Source organism: Dermochelys coriacea, chromosome 12 (genome assembly GCF_009764565.3).
Source record: "Dermochelys coriacea isolate rDerCor1 chromosome 12, rDerCor1.pri.v4, whole genome shotgun sequence".
Classification (NCBI taxonomy): domain Eukaryota; kingdom Metazoa; phylum Chordata; order Testudines; family Dermochelyidae; genus Dermochelys; species Dermochelys coriacea.
In genome coordinates this window covers 3,048,210-3,070,121 of record NC_050079.1, presented here as the reverse complement: position 1 = coordinate 3,070,121, position 21,912 = coordinate 3,048,210, and the positions used below count along the sequence as shown (strand labels likewise).

The window sequence follows — 21,912 nt, the reverse complement described above, 5'->3', positions numbered from 1 at the left end:
TTGTAACAGGGTGGTAGCTTCTAGGACCCTGAATCAGAATTGGGTGGAGCTACCCTAAACTCCAGCACTAGAATCCTAAATAAAGATGCAGAGAAGTTACTGCTGACTCGTGCTGATAGGCAGATCGTGTTAGCTCCACCCAGGATGAGATAAGTCGGAGAGTCTCTCTGAGACAAAGGGAAATAGGCACTGAGACAGAGAAGATCCTGAAAGGAAATCCTAGGAACAGCCTGAGAGGAAGGATCATCTTGTGATTTCAGCACTCAACAGGGTTCTGGGTTCAATTCTTATCCTTGCTATAGGTTCCCTGCGTGACCACACTTATTATCTCTTTGCCTCAGTTCTCTATCTACAATCTTCCTTTCTTTCTTGTCTAGTTAAACTGCAAGCTCTTTGGGATAGGGACTCCCTCTTATAATATGTTTGTACAGCACCTATCACAATGGTGCCTCGATCTCCATTAGGATGTCTAGGCACTACTGCAATACAAATTAAGGGTGGCAGCTCTGGGGAGCAGTTAAGATTTATTTGCATTTTTATCAGAGTTACCAATAAAACCAAACCCAGGAAATATTTAAATTTGCAGCCAAAGGGCCTGCTTCATCACCCACTCAGATCAATGGAAAGACTCCTATTGCCTTCACTGTGTGTTGGATCAGGTCCAGAGATGTGGTATACAAATGGCACAGCAATCAACTGATCAAGTTGACTACCTTCAGGATTCACACCCTGGAAAGTTCTGTCTTCTGGCAAGTTTTAGAATGTCCTTTCCTTATTATAGAGACAGGCATTCCATCATGTACCCCAAATTAAACATGACTGTCCACAGCATTTTGGAATTTGGCAGGATAAAGAACAGCATGTCCCACTGGGCCAAGTACCATCCTCAGATGCACCCACACACTCCCAATGAACTGTCCCGGTGTTTTTAGCCTTTGCTTAAATGGTGCAAAATGTTCCCCTTTGTTTCAGCATTCTGGAGTCTATTGAGGATAGATCTGATCTTGGCATCAGGCAATTTGAGCATAAACATTGGTTGCAGGAACCTCATTAGCTTGCTCCATAGCAAGCAATTTGCACAGCAAAGTAGAATTTTCTGCTGAGATGAGGTTGTGTAGGTCTTTCTTAGTGATAGTCTCTCCTAACTGCTCACAAAGAAGTTAGCTCACAAAGGAAAGGTCCAACTAGATCAACTCGCTATTGTCATCATGCTCTAATTCCATCAGGATTCCTATGGCCTGAAGCTGACATGCATTCATCTCCATTTTACCTTTGCAGAGATAGTAATATTTAGCATTTCATAGATTCATAGAGTTTAAAGCAGAAGAGTCCATTAAAGTATCATATACTTACAGTATAGAGCACCTTCCACTGTCAAAGCACTCTACACATATTCACCAATTAACCCCCGTATTGTCCCCATGCATAAGTCCAGTATTCTGCTCATTTTATAGAAGGGAAACTAAGGAAGAGAGCTGAAGTGGCTTATCCATGGCCCTAGAGAGAGGATTAGATCTAAAATTCCTGGCTTCCAGTCCAGGACTTAGACCATTGGTTCTCAACCTTTGTAGACTATTGTACCCCTTTCGGAAGTCTGATTGGTCTTACGTACGCCCAAGTTACACCTCACTTAAAACTCCTTGCTTACAAAATCATACATAAAAATACAAGTGTCACAGTGCACTAGCCCTGAACAATTGCTGACGTTCTCATTTTGTCTGTAAGAAATTGTAGTTTGTACTGACTTTGCTTGTGTTTTTATGTAGCCTGTTGTAAAACTAAGCAAATATCTAGATGACTTGATGTACCCCTGGAAGACCTCTGCATAACCCCAGGGATACATGTTGAGAACCATTGACCTAGTACATTCCTCTCATGCTATATGCATCTAACATGCCACATACTCACACTATCGTTGTCCCAAAATCCGGACTTTTGGAGTCTGCAGCATTTAAGCCATTAGGTCACATTTTCAGATACTCTCTAATTTTGCAGGCACAATAAATCGATGCTGAAAACATTAGAGGTGCACAGTTGCACGCATATGTGCATAAATGACCAAACTGAGTGTGCAAATCAGTGCATGTGGCTAATCAGGTGCTTCAATAAACAATTATTTTTCTTCACATATCTTTGCAATTTTTTCTTTACAGAAGTGTTTTTGCTAATGACTTAATGGCCAGGAGAGAATCCCCTGAGACTGAGCTGTGCCTGACCTGAATCCACATGGGAGGTGGTGCTGTCCTTGTTTTTACTTGGATGTTTTCTTCTTTGAAATACACACAGAAACCCATGAATGGTATAGAGAAGGCAGACTGAGCCCTGCTATTTACCTTCCCTCCCAATGCATGAACAAGGGGACATGCTATGAAACTGAAAGGCAGCACATTTAAAACAGGTAAAAGGAAATAGTGTTTTACACAAGGCATAATTAATCTGTGGAACTCACTGCCACAAAGTATCAGTGAGGCCAAGAGCTTAATAGGATTTAAAAAAAGGATTTGCATTGATATGTATGAGAATTATTATTAATAGGAATAATATACTCAGCTCTTTTCATCAGTGGATCTCAAAGTGCTTTCCACAAGAAGTCAGTGGAACAGACTGGGAAACTGAGGCACAGAAAGGTGAAATGATTTGCCCAAGTTTACCCAGCAGGTCAGTGACAGAGCCAGGAACAGAACCCAGGTCTCCTGAGTCCCAGTCCAGTGCTCAATCCCCAACTACTTTAGGATGAACATTTATACTGAATATGAAGGCTCATGCTTCAGAACTTAAGGGAACTACTAACTGATGAGGGGTAGAAGAATCTTTCTGGTCGGCAGGTTATTCCATAATTTTCCTGCACTTTCCTCTGTATCATTTGGTACAGGCTACTGCTAGGGTGCTGGGTTAGAAGGACCCCCAGGCCTGACATGGGATGGCAACCCTGTGCTCCTACGAGCATTTCACCACATAATTTTTCCTGTAGAAAGTTGGGAGAGCCTGGAGTTGATCCCGCTGATGACTGCAGGGTCTGTATGTTTGCAGTCATAGTTTGTTACACGATCCCCTGCTGGGTTTCAATCAGTATATCTTCATTTACATCAATGGAGTTGTGCCAAAGGTGATGGTCTGGCCCTTGAAGTCTTTAGGGCAAGGACTAGGTCTTCACGTGTGTTTGCCCAACACTAGATCAATGGGGCTATAAGCTTGATGAGAAATGCTAGGGTGCTACAGCAATGGAAATGGTCAGTAATCACAGTGCAAACTATAGGTCTCATCCTACGTTTAACACTCTCATTTCTTACTTGCTGCAGTCAAGCATGCCAGTGTTTGCCTGCACCCTGCCAATAGAAAGCAGCATGCAAACAAACACTGACAGATTAATTGTTCAGCTGCTTGAGAAAAATCATAATTTACAGCACACTTAAAAACAACTCATTTGCCAAGTTTCAGAGTAGCAGCCATATTAGTCTGTATTTGCAAAAAGAAAAGGAGTGGCACCTTATAGACTAACAAATTTATTTGAGCATAAGCATTTGCCAAGGGCAGGCTGCTCAGACTTCATTGAGAGCAGTTGGACGATGCTAAGAACAATACAAATACACTCTTTAAAGTAAAGAGCCTTCCCTCCCCCATGCCCATCCAATTCTGTCAGCTGATAATGAAATCTTCAGTCAACCGGAACAAGTAATAGAGGCAGCATCCATTTATCTGTGGCGTTTTTAAGTTTCACTAAAAGTTGTTGCTTCTATCCATATGGCCATCTCTTTATTAAAGCCAATCATGGGAAAAGCTTGAAACAATAGGGTGTGACTTGGTAAACGGAACAAATTCTGCACTAATGAGGCGAGATGTACACAAGAGAAAAGGATGCATAACAAAGTTCTGTTTCCCTGTGTGCTCTGTGATATTGACTGGGAGTCTTTACAAGCTGCGCTACAATTCAGCAAACATCTATGCCAATGAAACCCATTAATTGCAGAGGAACTAGCTGCACTTTTGTATGAGCTAAACTCTGTCTCTTCCTCCAGCTGAATTTGAACCTACCTCCAGTGGCCGGTCTGCTTTGGGATTAAGTAAGGTGGTCTGTTCTCCTCCCACTCCCCCGGTGCCAAGTGTCTTCAGAGGTGGCTTTGTAGTTGGCTCCCAAGCCAACTAGGCACTATCTACTGGAACCCTCACTTCTTCCCCCTTCAGTCCAGCCAGATCTGCAAGGATGACTCAGCAGCCTGCTCCCCATCCCTCTGATGCAGCAGAAATAAGTGCCCCTGGTTCTCAAACTGTTTTAAAATGTAAAATAGGGTGTAAGTTAGAGGTGAGTCACAGAGTGTCTTGACAATTTAAAGAAGCTAGTCAGCAACCCATTGGAAGAGCTTCCTGCTGCAGCAAAGTGAGGGGAAAATCAACCACCAGCCTGCCCTTCCAATCCAGGAGACTCACCTGGAGGGAGGGAGGGAAGGAGGGGCATGTTTGCCCACCCCTTGAAACCTGGAAATAGGGTCCTAGACTACAGGGAGTGAGTGGTACCAGGAGGCCAGTCTCCTGGATTAGACCTGTGGGCATGGGCCATTGGACTGTTCCCACAAAAGAAGACATAACCATGGATCACAATGGTTTTCACCATGATGGTTTCTTCTACATTTTCTCTTCTCTCACCAAGAGCAAATTGGAACACAGGGTGTGTAGTACTGCACCACCCCATAATCACCATCAGAGACAGAGAGCTTCTTAATGAGGCTTTGATCCCTAAACCCTTTAGCACCCATCAACCCTTAACTAGGATGTCGGGCTACACAGGAAGACTAGGACTTTAAAAAGCCCACTCCTAAACAACCAGTGGAGCTAGCGAACAGGAGCAGCTAACACAGGAGTTTTGCGAGGGACTACTCCAGGTGAAGAAGGAGCAATTAAGTGACCCTGGGGGTGGGGTGGGTGGGTGGGTGACTGTAGTGCTGTCTGTAGTGTCTGGTTTTGTTTGTGGTGTGCTTGTTGTTTTATCGAAATATACTGTGTGGTCTGTTTGTTTGGGGACCGTGTACTGAGCCTAGCGGCGTGCTAGGCAAGGCTGATAGCTTCTTAACGAGGCTTTGCTATGCCCATTAGCACCCATCAACCCTTAACCAGGGGGAGGGCCTACTTAGGAAAACCCAGGGCTTTAAAAAGCCTGCTCCTAAGAGATCAGAGAAGCTAGTGAACAGGAGTGGCTAATAGGGGAGTTTTGCAAGGGAGTTTGGGGGAGGCTAGATACACTTAACATTCCTTAAACTTAGGACAGAAGAATCCCATCCACCTCTACAGGCTGGGGACCGACTGGCTAAGCAGCAGTTTTGCAGAAAAGGACCTGGGGATTACAGTGGACGAGAAGCTGGATATGAGTCAGCAGTGTGCCCTTGTTGCCAAGAAGGCTAACGGCATATTGGGCTGTATTAGTAGGAGCATTGCCAGCAAATCGAGGGAAGTGATTATTCCGCTCTGTTCGGCACTGGTGAGGCCAGATCTGGAGTACTGGGTCCAGTTGTGGTCCCCCACTACAGAAAGGATCTGGACAAATTGGAGAGAGTCCAGCGCAGGGCAACAGAAATGATTAGGGGGCTGGGACAAATGACTTATGAGGAGAGGCTGAGGGAACTGGGCTTATTTAGTCTGCAGAAGAAAAGAGTGAGGGGGGATTTGATAGCAGCCTTCAACTACTTGAAGGGGGGTTCCAAAGAGGATGGAATTAGACTGTTCTCAGTGGTGGCAGATGACAGGACAAGGAGCAATGGTCTCAAGTTGCAGTGTGGGAGGTCTAGGTTGGATATTAGGAAAATCTATTTCAGTAGAAGGGTGGTGAAGCACTGGAATGGGTTACCTAGGGAGGTGGTGGAATCTCCAACCTTAGAGATTTTTAAAGCTTGGATTGAGAAAGCCCTGGCTGAGATGATTTAGTTGGGGTTGGTCCTGTTTTGAGCAGGGGTTGAACTAGATGACCTCCTGAGGTCTCTTCCAACCCTAATCCTCTATGATTCTATGAAACTGAAAGCCAAAAACACTCACTGCTAAAAACAAAACATCAACAAAGGAACAAGCTGCAGGAGTAAAAAGAGAACAACAACAGCAACAGAGTGGGGGTGTCATAAATATAAAGGGAAGGGTAAATACCTTTCTATATACAGTGCTATAAAATCCCTCCTGGCCAGAGGCAAAGTCCTTTTACCTGTAAAGGGTTAAAAAGCTCAGATAACCTGGCTGGCATCTGACCAAAAATGACCAATGAGGGGACAAGATACTTTCAAATCTGGAGGGGCAGGGGAAAAGGCTTTTGTCTGTCTGTGTGATACCTTTGCCGGGAACAGATCAAGGATGCAAGCCCTCCAACTCCTGTAAAGTTAGTAAGTAATCTACCTAGAAAATGCGTTAGGTTTTCTTTGTTTTGGCTTGTGAAATTTGCTGTGCTGGAGGAAATGTGTATTCCTGTTTTTGTGTCTTTTTGTAACTTAAAGGTTTTGCCTAGAGGGATTCTCTATGTTTTGAATGTGACTGCCTGTAAGATTATCTTCCATTCTGATCTTACAGAGTTGTTCTCTTATCTTTTTTGTTCTTCTAATAAAGTTCTGTTTTTTAAGAATCTGATTGTGTTTTTGGGGTGTTAAAAATCCAAGACTGGTCTGTGCTCATCTTCTTTATTCTCAAGCCTCCCCAGGAAAGGGGGTGTAAGGGCTTGGGGGGTATATTTTGGGGAAATAGGAACTCCAAGTGCTCCTTCCCTGATTGGTTGTTAAATCACTTGGTGGTGGCAGCATTTAACTAATCCAAGGGCAAAAACTTTGTGCCTTGGGGAAGTTTTAACCTAAGCTGGTAGAAATAAGCTTAGGGGGTCTTTCATGCGGTTCCCACATCTGTACCCTAAAGTCAGAGTGGAGAAGGGGGCTATCCAGTTTATTGCACCCAGTGCAGCTTGTATGGGCACTTGGCGTATGTGTGCATTTGGTGCAAGGAGCTTCCAGCCCTCAGAGACTGTGTACGAGCTTTGGAGACCAGAGTGGCTTAACTGGAGGAGCTGGGGAAGACAGGTACACAGATGAGACTTTCTGGGACACAGTAGAATAGTCCCACCCCTGGTCTGACAGCCTCTGTACTGTTGAGAAGGATGAAAGTCTCAGGGAAGGAGAATATCCAACTGGAGCAGAGGGAAACGATCCCATAGTTGTGACATCCTTCCAGATCATAGAATCACAAAATCATAGAATATCAGAGTTGGAAGGACCTCAGGAGGTCATCTAGTCCAACCCCCTGCTCAAAGCAGGACCAACCTCAACTAAATCATCCCGGCCAGGGATTGGTCCTGCTCTGAGCAGGGGTTAGATGAGATGACCTCCTGAGGTCCCTTCCAACCCTAACTTTCTATGATTCTATGATCAACAGAATCACAGAAATTAGAGATGGCGAGAAATGTATTAGTTCATCTAGTCCAGCCCCCTACCCCTATGCAGAATTGTTCTTAAAAAGGCATCGAGAGCATCTCTTTCCTTGGAAGACTGTTGTTTTGGGGACAAATCCTGAAGTCCTTACTTGGGGCTTGTCTGCATGGAAAGTTACTGTGTGGCAAGCCGGGGTGGGGGGGCATCTCCATCACACTAGGTTGCCATGCAGTAACATCCCATGTTGACACTGCAACAGTATAGTGAAAGTCCTTCTATGCAACTTGGCTTAGTACTACTTGAAAATGCACCATAGCAGTGCCCATATGGGATGTTACTGCACAGAAAGCTGGTGTGTTGTCAGTTCACACCTTGGCTTGTTGCCAGTAACTCACCGTGCAGGCATGCCCTCAGTCAAAACTCTCCTTGAAATCAACAGGGACTTTGAAATCAAGGGGGATTTTACAAGAGTGGGTGCACCCTAATGATGTGTGCAGAGAGCAGATCCTACATCATGTACAGATGCAATATGTATAAATTCACAAGCCAACTTACAAAAAGTTTCACTCTTTTTGCTTTTAGACTGGTGTTTTTGGTACAAACAGGCTTTGCATCTTTACTGATCTGCTGATGGGAGTGACTCAGCATCCTATGCACACCAATCAAATCTACGTGTCCATGCTGGAGTAGAATAAGGGCTTCTATAGAAAGGGAATCCTGATGATAACTATTTACCTAGCTGTTTATTTTAGATGAGTTGCTACCAACATTTAGGGCACAATATTCAAAGGGATCTGAACCTGGCCTTTAAATTTGTGCCTGAAGATCCAAATTTCTACATATGCATGACAACGGTAGACACAAATTGTTAACTCCAACCACCCGCTCTGAATGCACAACTTTTGAGGCCATTTTAGCCTGAACTCTCTCTGTCCCTGGCTAAACTTAAAGCTAGAAACAGGACATCATGTAGGTTGTTTGGATGAATCCACGGGACCTCTGAGCAATTCCACTGGGGACATCAGTCCATGTAAGTTGCAACGTTAGTGACAATGTTAGCGGAGAGAAATGCTTGGCTGAGTGAATCACCGAGTCCTTGCTTCCCCATAGTGTCCCAGCAGTGTGAGATTCCAAGCACACCTTTCATCTTGATGGAAAGGGGTAGTACACTGCAGCAAACAGGTCACTGTTGTTGAAAGCAGTTCACCCTGTGACAGATCCGGTGAAATTTAGAGGCTCTAAATTTCTAAATTTAATTTAGAAATTAAGCAGGACTGTGTAGATTTGTACATTATAGATAGTTTTGGGTAGTTGTGTATTCTACACCCATATGATCTCCAATCATCAGACCTTTTCAGTGTGTTTTCATAAAGACCTCCTTCCCCATAAAGCAAAGAAGTTACTGGAAAGCTGGCTGACCGGACAGGAACAGCAACTTGCACACACTAATTAAGACCAAAGCAAGTAGGATGAAGATGGACATACCCATGGAGGTCTTTTCTCTTTACATTTTGAATGCTATCCCCACCTGCCTTTATCTTCTGCTGTTGTTTGCTGCTAAATCCAATCTTCTTCAATCAGCCGAGCTGCCCATCTGAGCCCAGTAAGGTGGATGACCCATCAGTGCTCCATAAACTTCAATCAATAACCATTTCTTAACAAGTGTGAGCTGCAATCAATAGGCCTGACTTCAAAGATCCAGGGTTTCATGATTTGCTACTAAAGGGGGGAGGGGGTATCACAAGGGTCTGCCCTGCAGAAATATCCAAGCAGTGAAACAAAATGGCAGCTATGGGCATCCTCTAAGCCAGTAAAGGAAGCACTGGATTTCTTCAGAAGTTCAGACAGTCATCCTGAAAAGAAAGGCCCCTACTATGGGTTGCTGCCTATTTTTCTCCAAATTTCAATATCTGTCTCTCACGCTTGTATCTACCATTTTCATCACAGCAAAACAGGTGAATAAATGATGGGTGATCTACCAGCGAACCTGATGGTGTGGTGCAAATCCTGCTCTAAGTTGCATGTGTAAAGTACATCTGAGAGCAGATTTCAGCCTACTGGGCAAAAGTGAGATCTTTCATCTTCCCTTTCCCTACAATATAGACAGTGCACCATCCACATGGTGAGCTATCCACCAGCCATAAGGGACATGTTCCAGTTGTTAAGTGCAAATCTTGCTGCCATCACTGTTATCAAAGCTGAGGATCACAAAGTGTTCTTATCACCAACTATAAGGGACACAGAGAGGGATTTCCACAACCCATTTAACTAGCAGGGAGCATGCCATGCTGGTTAAGCTCAAGGAAACTCCTCTGGCCAAACCCAGGCTGGCACAAGCAGGCACAAGACTCCCTAGCCTCCTCACCTTCGGCAGCCCAGGCAGCCACTCTTACAAACCTTCCCTTCAGTACCTGCTCAGGAGGTAGCTAAGCTAAAGTTACTCCCCTGTTCACTCAGAATCAGGCCATGCCCCTGCACCCCATCACAAGGTACATCTATACGGCAGTCACAGGTATGATTTGCACCTCGTGTACTCTAGCTAGCCTGTTAAAAACACAAGTGAGGACATGATGGCAGGGGCTTCTGGATGGGCTGCACAAGTCAGTATGTACCCAGGGCATATGTACAAGTCAGTATGTACCCAGGTGAACTTGTGCAGCCCACAGTGAAGCTCACCCTGCTATGTCCTCACTACTGTTTTTAGCATGCTAGCTAGAGTACAGCTAGTGCTCGTACATCTACACAAGCTGCAAATCACACCCAGGGCTGCAGTGGAGATGGACCAGTAGACACCTCTGGGTATTGTGGAAACTGAAATATGAGGAAGTGCAAGAAAAATATTTCTTCAGATGGTTAAGAATCATAAAGGACTCTCACCAAAAAAGTAATAAGGAAAAACTGTGCCTGACACAGGGAGACAGGAGAGATATGGCAGAGATGGCATCACTGTGAAGCAACCTGCCACCAACTGGGGAGAGACCAACGGACTGAGGGGTGCAAACTCGAAACACAGAGCCTGACCCCCTTCCTGGCTAAGGCATCCCCACCCCTGACAGACTCTGGAGGGGTCTGACTTACACTTTAGAACACCTGCATAGCCTGTCAGGTTGAAAAAGTCTCACTGAATTGAACTGTCTTTTCCCTATAACATTCCCCAAAGACCCAGAAATACTCTGCAATGCCACAAAATACGAAGATATTGCAGTGCATTCTCAGCATTTATGTAACTTAACAACACAGCTCCCTTTACAAACAAAGTAGCTTCTATGCAGCAATTGAGCTGCCAAAACTCCCAATGGGAGTAACACCACTAAAAATCCAGCTCACCTCTCCATTAGTAATTTGTGGATGATCCCTCGCATGCGGTTTCCCGTACAGCTAAAAGCTTTGTGAACAAATTTTGAAGCACAAGTCAGAAGTCAATGTGTGCGGCCCAGTTAAGGGGATCTATGCAGAAGTGCTTACCTTTCAGGAACAAAGAGATAAGATGTCTCTCATATAGGTACATAAACATGATTAGCACAGCTAAACTCCCGGCACTATATCAAGAGAAAGGTTATAAAGAAGATCAAGTGCCAAATTCTGCTTTTAGTTGCATCTATGAGATCCCAGTGACACTAATGGGGTGACTCAGGTGCACGTCAGAGCAGACTCAGCCAGCCACTTTGGGGAATTATGTCATGCCCATTTCATTCTCTCTTTGAGATAATTTTAGGAGAATGTTGCATATAAAGTCAAGTCACAGACTGTTAGACTATATATTCCAAGCTACATGTTCATTGTAAAATAGCCCCACCGTGCACTTACCATCTGTGCCCAAAATGGTGCAGGAATAACAGTCTGATTGGAGAGGTGGAGCGTACAGGAAGCATCCTTTAGAACCTGGATATTGCCAAAATCTATCTGAGCAGGATCCACGTAGACAACTGGGCCTTCACCAATGCTCACTAAATGGATCTTCTGCTCCAGGAAACGGGGAAACAAAAACAGGGAAAGTTGAAAGGGTCCAGCTAGCTCTCATTGTTCTCCTAGACTGTTTTCAATCCTTGGATACAAAATGGTAGGGAATGACTGGAGTAGACCTGGGATTTTGAGTGATCTTCATGTGAAGAAGGTCATCCATTCAGAATGGTTATCTGGTGATAGAGAAATCCACCTCCCTGTTTGTCTTGCTCCACCAAACCAACTGCATTTGTCCTGAAGCTCCCCACTTGTACCTATTCACCTCTCCCTCAGCTTCCCTTTCACCATTGCCACCCCAGCTTACCCCTTCTCAACATTTTCCCATCCTTCCCTCTAACTTTTTCTGCTGTCACATACTCACCACTGGTGTAAATGAGGAATACCTCCATCAGAGTTACTCTGGTGTGAGTGTGAATCAGACACTTAGGTTTTAAGCTCTTTGGAGCAGGGTTCATGTCTTGTCTCCAAAATGCCATGCACATTATGGAGCTGTATAAGTAAAGAATATTAATTATGTCACCTGAACTGTAATTGTCTCTCCTGAATATCTGTGATCCTGACAGTATTCTCTATCTTCACTATGGATCAGTTCCAGGAGTCGTGGAGGGGTAGGTGGCAGGCGTAGAATGGTGATCTGTTATCCAATCACTTTCCCAGAGCATTAAAAGCAGCTAATGGTTTAAATGTTTAAACCAGTCTTTTTGCTGTAGGAGACAGACTGCACAAGACCAAACGACCTTACTATCATGGACCAGGTCATAGGCAGTCAGACCTAGTGGTCAAAGCAGTGGTGATCAGGCCTAGTGGTCAGAGCAGGAGTCACGAACCAGGTGTCAGCAACAAAGCCAGAGGCAGGAGTTAAGCCAAGGGTCAGAGCCAGTAGCCAGGGGTGGGGCTCAGAAGCAGGAATCTGGAACAAAGCAGGAGGGCAGGGACAAGACAGGACAGGAATGCAAGAATCAGGATTAAGTCAGGGCTCAGGAGTCAGGCCTGAGAAGGCAGGGTCCAATGTAGCAGCCACCCAGGGATTTGCCTAGTTGCTCAGACAAAGTCCTGTGCCTCCTTCCAGCTTAAATAATGAGTCTGAGCCAATTGGAGAGGCCAGACATGACCTGCAATTGAGATCTTCACGGGCAGTGCCTATGGTGAGCTGAGGTCCAGCAGTCCATACTCCCTGCTGGTGGAGATGTCAGATGATGGCTGTGATCTGAGGCCTGCTAGAGAACCACAGACCTGGGTTCAAGACCTGTGATTCCTTCATGACTACTCGTAAACTGAAATCAAATAAGTAATAAACCCCCAGAGTGACAAGATGTTATGTGATTCATGAAAGGGCAAAGTATATTATTTAGACACAAAGTTCCAGTCTATCCTGTAGGGCACCCTGAATGACATCTGGCTCAAGAAATGGCATTGGCTGCTCCTAGAGTGACCCACATCTAGTCCCACTAGGGTGACCAGATCATAACAGTAAAATATCAGGACACGTTGGGATGCCATCAGCCCTACCCACAATCCGCCCCAGGTCTCAGCCCTCCCCGCACCGCGCCCTTCCTCATCCCCCAGCCCGCCACTGGCTTGCTGCGTCCCTCCTCAGTCCCCCACCCACCGCTTGCCTCTTCATCCCCCCTGTTCACCACTCGCCTTTTCACACCCCCGGCCCACCACTCGCCCCTATGATGCTGACTTCCCCTCTGCCCGGTGGGTGCTCACCTGCACCGCCCTTGCCCTGCCCCCATTCCACCCCCTTCCCCCACATCCCCGCCCCACCCTGCCTCTTCTCCGCCTCCTCCCCGCCCCTCCCGGAAAGTCCTAATTGCCAACAAACAGCTGTTAGGTGGCGGTAAGCACTGGGAGGGAGTGGGAGGAGTGGGGACGCAGCACACTGATGGGAGGAGAAGGAGGCGAGGAGGGGGAGCTTGGCTGCAATTTTCCCCAGTGGGTGCTCCAGCCGCAGAGCACCCTCAGAGTCGGCGCCTCCCTCCCGCTCACCTCCTTATCTGAATATTGGGACAAATGGCGTCCCAATCACACATTGATCGGGACGTGGGACAAAGGGTTAAATACCGGGACAGTCCCGATTTTATCAGGACATCTGGTCACCCTAAGTCCCACTCAGCTGGAAAAATGCCACCAAAGCCTAGTGTACTCTGCATGGGTTCCTACACCAGCCCCATCAGACTGCCTAAGAGTAATATCCAGCGGCTGCTGGTGGCTCACTCGCCTCCATTGCAGACCTGCAGTGGCTGTTTCCCCCAACATGTTGGAGAGAGCAGGAGCATGAGAAGGAAGTCATTGATAACTCAGTTCCCACACCTGGAGACATCATTTCCAGGACTTCCTGGAGAGCAGGATTTTGGGGCAGTGTGGAGGAAGAGGATGGGCCTGTCAGCCTGGCTTTCTCTTCTGGAAACGGCAGTATTGTTGGTGGAGCTAATGAAATCCCTTTCTAAAGACATCAGGATCTTTCAGACACTTCTTTTTCATACTAGGCCTCATTATGAATGGAACAATAGTTTGTGCAATTGTTAGGAAAACTTGTGTTTGCCTTTCAGGCTCTGAATACACTTGGGAAGCACAGCTCTGCTACTGTACTTGCACTTTAATGTTTGGAGAGGATACCTTGTTGATAGAGAAGACTGTAGAGAACAAAAAACACATAGGAAAGAGTTCCTGTAGAGTGTGCATTGATAAACACTTCTCCTGAGAGCATATCTAAGTTTTTAGTGTGTTCTTCCCCGCAGAGCAAACAAATGTAGCATGTGTCCTTCCAGGATGTTAACCTTTAGTGTTCTGTCATTCATTTTCTACAGAACACCCAGTAAGGAAGACAGGACACCTAGAATTCCTAGCTGTGTCAAATTGCACTGGACATGTACATTTGCTAGATGTCTATGGTATGTCATTCAGCAGGGAATTGGTTAATATTTTTAAAAATGCTTCACTTAAACCATTCACAAAAGTGCTTTTAGCAGCAACATTTAACAGGCCATTGCTCACAAGCAAAATGATATAAAGGGAAAAGGAGGACGAGGGGGAAGACATTGCTATCAGTAATTTTCCATGGGCTCAAAGATCTTGCTGGCTCTGTTGATGGGGACTCAGTGTCAGTTTCAATCATTTGGGAATGAATGGTCTGTCCTCTGGCAGTCAGCTATAGTACTGAATGACTACCTGTTTTGATAGCAGCCAGCTGCAAAATTGCTACCTGTGGCAGGCTGCAGGCTGATATGCCACAGGTAAACCCCAGGCTGTACTGTACCAGCTCCCTAATACACAGGATTACTTGCAGCAAATTGAAACTGACATCCAGTCACTTGCTAGTAAAACACAAGGCAACACAGCCATGAAGGGTCAGCCTAGAGAGAAGGATGTGTGAAAGACTGCACTCTGAGAAGGGCTATAGCAGACTCAAGCTGTTGGGCATTATTAAGCAAAACATAAGAACATAAGAAAGGCCATACTGGGTCAGACCAAAGGTCCATCTAGCCCAGTATCCTGTCTGCTGACAGTGGCCAATGCAGGTACCCCAGAGGGAATGAACAGAACAGGTAATTAAGTGATCCATTCCCTGTCGCTCATTCCCAGCTTCTGGCATAACATAAGATCATAGGACCATGCTCTTCTTTCTGTTTCACTGATCTAAAATTAGAGTGACCCCACTGAACTCAACAGAGTTACATCAGTGCAAGAGAGAGCAGAATAAGGCCGACACATCTGAAACCAACCATCAGTAGAGTGCTTAGCCAGCTGTTGGCCATACTGCTCACAATGTTCCACTAGTGGGGACAAGTCTGGGTGGCCAGAATGGGACCCACTAAAAGTGTGTTAAAGCTGCAGGGCAGAGCTTGGACAAAATTCAAACCTGAGGCAGCTTTAGCAACAAGACATGCATGTGTGTACTGTACTTAAGCACAGCGAGCTTTCTATTAGCACAGCTCAGATGTTTGCTGCAATTGAGTGAAAGCCAAATGCTATGCATTAAACTCCAACTTAATGGGCACACTTATGAGGTTACTGGAGTGCTATTAGTTTTCCCTTAGAAATTATTAAGATCCCATAATTCACAGAGCTCCCATTGGGGTAAGGTCTGACATATTAATTCACATCATTAAAGCGAGGCTATGGCTGAAAGTACACATCATTAATCCAAGGGTAAAATCTTTACAAGATCACCATAGTTTGAAAAACAAAACAATCACTAAACGGTCAGGAAATTCTAACTGTGAGAAGCTCCCACTCCCCCCACTTCTTTTTGTAATGTGTCTTAACTTTACAAACCACTTATTTGGCTAACTTCAGCCTTGATGGCAAAATTCACCTTCCTCCATTGACAAAGCCGCTAGCCATTGGTCTACATTCTAATGCAAAGGAAAGGGTTGGAGACCTAGGTTAAAATTTTCAGTGCAGTCCAGGGGAGATAGCTGCACACCTTCCATTCATTTTAAAGAAAGCCCACATCCTTTGGATTGCTTTGAAAATGTCAGCCTTACTTTTGGTTAATGGACGCTTAGGCTTTCAGCAGTCCTTTGACATCCTAGGTCATGCTCATCAGAGATGACAAGCCATTCTGTCATCGCTATTTCAAAAGTTAATGCCATTTTAAATTAAAATTTAATTAACTAAACTTGATTTAGCTCTCAGCTAGATTAATTCAATAAATACATTTTATCACTCACCTATCTATCTTTTTTTTTTTTTTGCTAGAAGGTGGTAAAAAACCCCAGGAAGCCTCTTGGAATTCTGACAAATAACTCTATTTTTTGGGTGTCATAATTCAGAAACCACTTGCCCATACTAGTTCACATTTGGTAGAAAAAGTCTATTTTCACTCCAGTTGCAACCTACCAATTTTACGGCTGATATGGCATTCCTTGTGGATTTTAATACAGAGGCTACAGTGGCCCATAATGGACTGAATTCAGAAAAGCACTTAACCACATGCATCAGTTGATTCCTGTCAGGACAGTACTTAAGGAGCTGCTTTTTGTAAGTGTGTAAGAGGATTTAAGCATGTGCTTAAGGGCTTTCCTGAACAGGGTTGCTTTCTCAAATTGAGGCCTTTATTATGCAGTGGTTATGGTTACTCTGTAAGTATACAACAGACTTAGAGACAAAGGAATTGCAGTAGTGGCTTAGACCAAGGGTTAATCTACAAAGATAGGCAGTTCCAGATATTTCCAGATATTTCCAGTACTCTCCATAATGACCAATGGAAACATCTGCCCATAAGAAAAGTTTCCTTCCTATCCCCAGGCAGTCAGTTCTTGGCTTATGTAATGAATCATGAGGGTTTATAGCTTTCCTTTTTTATTCTCTCTCATTATTCATATAACATCTAATCTTTTTGGAATCATACTTAGCTCCTGGTCTGTATGATTTCTGATGGCAATGAGTTCTATAGGTAGTCATGTTAGGTGAAGCACCTAGAGGGGAGTTATTTGCCTGACTCCCAGTGACTACCCTTAGGTGCTTCCGAAAATCCCTGCCATGCTATGCAAAAGATTTACATTTGTGGCCTTTCCATTGTGCTGACTGTCCCTTTCGATGTGAACTATAGCAAATGGTCTGAAATGCCCATTTACCTTCTCTGCACTAGTCATTACTTGTATGCTCCTATCATGCCCCTTCAGAAGACACAGTCCTGCAAGGTTCTAAGCTCCCTCCATTCGTCTTGACTTCATACAGTAGTGAAGGGCACTCAGCACTTTCTGGGATCAGGCCCATAGTCTTCTTGCCAACTGAAACAGGTTTGATCTTTCCTGACTCTCCTCGTTATTGGTATGAGCAGTGCAATTAACCTCAAAACATCTGACTTTTATCATCAGTGAGGTGATATCACAGTGATATTTACACTCTAATGACATAAGTTTACTACTGCAGCTTTTGAATTCACCAGAAAAATCCCTGGAATTGTAAAGAACTAGACTGTCTGAATACAAACGTGCTGTGTGCGAAGACCACCCTCAGTACGTCTCCACACTCCAGAGAGAACATTGATTCAGACACAAGGCATATTTCATCATCAGGTTCTCACCAGGGGGGATTCTTCACTCCCAAACATGGCTATGGAAGCCACAGTGTCCTGCTGTCCAGTCACCTGGGCTTCCAGTGCTAAGGGGATCTCCACAGTGCTATGAGGTTGAATAATGCCACAAGGCCTGGGGCTGGAGTACAACACAGAGGGCTTCTCCTCATACTCCTGTGAAGAGACACAACCAGAACATAGTCTTCACCATGACTTCTTTGGAAACTTTCTGTTCCTTGACATTTAAAAAAATTACAATTATTGCACAGTTAAAAGAATCATGTCAAAGGGGGAAATTGACCATGGAGCAGAGGACTAGCACAAAGCCTACGCTGACCCCTATTTTGAGGACTTATGTGGGACTGAAGTGATGCACAGACAAGCGCTGGCCTTCTGCGCAGGGGAGAATTTCACCCAGAGATAGACTATAAAATATGCAAAACAGCACAGCTGAAGGCGCACATTTCTAACAGGGAGGGTAATTAACCATTGGAACAGCTCACCACAGGATGTGGTAGGTTCTCCATCACTTGCAGTCCTTAAATCAAGACTGGGTCTTTTTCTAAGGGACCTGATATTGCTCAGTAGAAGTTATAGGCATGAGGCAGGAATTACTGGATGAAGTTTTCTGGTCTGTGTTACAATAGCCCCTTCTGGCCTTCAAATTTCTAAATCTTTCCAGGAACTAGTACAGACATTTACTTGCCCGAGGCATCACCTAAAGGCAGTCCAGCCAATCGAACAGATTGAATATCAGGAGCACCTGTTCCAAGCATCTCCAGGTTTCATTAGGAAAGAGTTACTCAAAACAATGAAAGAGAACACAGTGGCTATGTTGGATGGTCCCCCAGAAAATATGGAACAGTGTCCATGTCTGCCAGATGGAAATAGGAAAAATAGGAGGGGAAGGACATTATTTTCAATCACCTATGAGGATATTACAAGTAAAAATAAAATACAATGGACTACATTTAACGGCATGCAAATCGGGGAGTAAAATTAGCCAGAAACTGGTATAAACAAGTGTAAGTAGCAAAACTTGTACCAGTTTGGTATTCTGCAGGGTCCAAATTTAGCTCTGGGTAAACAGGTGCCATTTCCATTATATCAGGGCTAAATCTGGTCTCAGCGAATTGGAGAAGGAGCGGCCTAGCTGCTTTATCTTACACTCTCCTGTGAGGTAGCAAGGAAAGCAACTCTCCCCTTCAGCTCCTTCAGGGTTTGACTCATCCATGTAGGCAGAGGAGTTCCATTGCTCTCAGGAGAGATGTCTCCAAGAGGGATTCACTCTAGGACGAAGGCAGTTTTAGGTTCCATCTGGGGCTCACCAGTGGAGGCTCCCCGGAATATATGCTGAGTCAGTGTACCTTCCAGGCACTCTGGCCCCAACTCTTCCTTGGCTAGCTCCAGTCCTCATGGGGATATGGAGTTGTGAGGCCCCCATGCCCAAATGCCGGTGACCTCTCTGTTGCCAGAGACTGGAGCCTGGTTTTTACCAGTAAAGTGAAATGTGTCCCTGGCTTGCAAGTTCTGCTTGCTTTGAAAATCTTGTAGATTGGTGCAAGTCAACATTGACACCTGCTTTCTAACCAATGAATGCCTAATGTGTAACTACACCACTATTGAATCTGGCCCAGTGGCTCCCACAGCAGCTGCATTTATTGAGCCCAGCCTACTGCTGACTCATAAACAGAGTTCACAGAAGGCTTTGAATTGTTCCCCTTTCCTGTTGTAGAATGGGTTACACCATGAAATATCAGGGAATGCCAAACAGACCACCAGCTATGGACTCAGTCAGTGGCTTTCTTCCCTTTCCTCTTGTGAACTACAGCCTCTTAGAAATAAACCCTTGTTGTTTATAATGTATTGCATCTTTCAAAGAATCACTCCTGGTTTCAATGCTGTGGGACCCTCCCCTTTAAGAACTTGTAAGTTCTCACTTGCAAGAGAGTTCCAAAGAAGATAACTCAAACATTCTCACATCAAATGCTGGTGAGGCTAGAGACAACAATAATACAGCACGTGACACTATCTATTATGTGCTAGTCGGGAAATACCCCTTCCATTCTCAGAGAGCCCCATGGAAATGGAAGAGAAGCAGCAGAAAGGGAGGATGAGATGACAAACCTGAGGAAGAACCCCGTAGCACCCGGGAAGCTCAGCATCGTTCACAAGCACCACCACCTGCTGGTAAGGGAACTTCAGGAAACACCGTCCAAACTTCACCACAGGGTTGACCACACGCAGTGGAGGAACAACACATCTAGCCCCCCAAAAAACAGCATGACAGATACCAAGAGAATATAGTGTTTGTTTCTTCCCAGAATATGGTGAAATGGAGCATAATATATTTGTCATTGTCACATAGAGGATTTACACTCATACAGACATTAATCATATTAAAATTATTTTTATTCACTTTTTAATCAACAATCTCTGTTAAAGGACATGTGGAGAAACTGCGATGGGTCTCTACTCAACAGTGTTTCATTAACACCAGCAAGCATTCAAGCAGGGTACAATTTCTCAGACTGGAACCCTGCTAACATTCTGAGCTTTCTTAGCCTGGACAATATGTACTGGTTGGTTCGTATTTTTTGTGTTTTCTGCATGGAAGGAATGTGCAGCTAGAGATTTCTGCCAAATCTTGTTAATATGCATTAACTTGACACCCCGCCCTAAAACCCTACTTGGAAAGGGTGATTTTGGGTTTGTATCTGAGCCTCCAGGGAGCTTTCTGTCTCTTGTCATTATGCAACACCTGCCCATTAACCCAGAATACAAATCTTCCTCCCTTATCTGGATTGAGAAGCCATTTAGTTGATAGAAGGAAAATGTCTTAATTTACAAACTGGGGCAACTGCTGCCCTCTGCAGGATGTATCAGAGAGGAGTCGGGGGACCACGAGGCTGATGAAGGTCATGTCCATTAGTGTTTCTGCATGATGATCTCCTAATTATCCTACAAAATTGATTCCAAGTGGGATTTTCTGGACTCAGTGTTGGCCTAACTCTGTTCCCACTGAAGTCAATGGCAAAGTTCACATTGACTTCAAAGGGATATTGCCAGTACCAAGGTCTTTTAAAACTGTTCCCCCCCACACCGCTCGCATCTATATATACACAATTATACATACAGGGCCAAATGCATCCCTTTTGTAACTGCACTGAAGTCAACCGAGTTACAACAGTCCTATAGTATCTGACCAAGGAAAAATGACCCTGGCTCAAATTTCTGATGGCAAATAATTAAAACTAGAGGAAAGCAGATGAAGCTGAGCTCATTCTATAAAGCAAATAATACTCTTCCCTCGTTACTATCTTTTATTTCTCCCAGCTAAAATTCAGAATTTTGTCTTAAACTCTTCAGTATTAATCCACATGCTAATTGTCTGAAATTAGTCCCATCATTGCATTGCCATCCATGCCACAGATGTCTCCATGCCAAATAGATTTTCCACTGCAGGAAGTGAATACACCCCTTTTGTTACAACCTGAGTTAAGTACAATACTCAGGATGAAAAGGGATGGCTGTTGGGCTCTTCACACATGAAACCTGTTGCAAATACTGAAAGTCATGGACAATAATGTATACTCTTACTCTTCCTGTGTTGAAAAAGACTCAGGACCCTTCCCTTATCTTTAGTACAGGTGCTTTTCAGCATGTGTTGTTTACAATACTTTGCCACTCCCATATCAGATTTAGTTCTCGTGCCCAACTATGCACAATAATCATATTAAACAGTGGTTCTCATTTTGGAATGGAGGGATAAATACACCATATTGTGTATATGACAGCATAGTGTAGGTGACACAGGGACAAAGGGGAAATGGATGCAAATGGAGTGTCAATACCTTGCTGTGATTAGGAGTGCCAGCACTTCCTTTCCGATACCATCCACATCCACCACCAATGCCATTTCATATTTCTTCACAGTGTTGGAACATAAGGTAACCTAGCGCAGGAAAAGGGGAACAAATACTTTACTTTCTAAAGCAATCCCTCAGATAGGGTGCTCATTTAACAACCTCTAGTATCTCCTTTGTTGGGCTTTTGGAACTTGGAGATCATTTGCTGGAGAAAGACTCTGTTGAGTAAGGTTTGCATTAGTTGTATCAATGGTTCTCAGTTGAGGATCTTTGGACAATCATTGGTCCAGGAAGCCTTATCTGATAGACCATTAAGGAAGCATTGTGAGACCAAAACTGTAAGGGATTGGGAAGTCTAGGACCAGAGATGGGCTCCAAGATTATTTTTTTTAATATAAATTGATCCATAGAATGGAAAAATGGGGAAATGTGACTTTAACAAACCAAATGATATTTTCTTTTAATAGAATCACAGATTAGCATTGGAAGAGACCTCAGGAGGTCATCTAGTCAACTCCCTGCTCAAAGCAGGACCACCCCAACTAAATCATCTCAGCCAGGGCTTGGTCAAGCCAGGCCTTAAAAACCTCAAACAATGGAGATTCCACCACCTCCCTAGGTAACCCATTCCAGCACTTCACCACCCGCCTAGTGAAATTGTTTTTCC

At 44.5% G+C, this 21,912-nt stretch overlaps 1 protein-coding gene across 4 annotated transcripts in view; it reads right to left on the bottom strand.

The window, feature by feature from the left end:
* HYDIN (HYDIN axonemal central pair apparatus protein) overlaps positions 1–21,912 on the bottom strand; it is a 450,179-nt gene that overhangs the window by 222,547 nt on the left and 205,720 nt on the right. For all 4 annotated transcript variants that reach the window (XM_043494938.1, XM_038368829.2, XM_038368830.2 and 1 more), the window contains exons 15-18: positions 21,231–21,331; positions 19,504–19,639; positions 17,386–17,550; positions 11,193–11,345 (exon numbers count right to left, since the gene is read on the bottom strand). In XM_043494938.1, the coding sequence (XP_043350873.1) occupies positions 11,193–11,345; positions 17,386–17,550; positions 19,504–19,639; positions 21,231–21,331 (555 nt within the window). The remainder of the gene's footprint in view (positions 1–11,192; positions 11,346–17,385; positions 17,551–19,503; positions 19,640–21,230; positions 21,332–21,912) is intronic.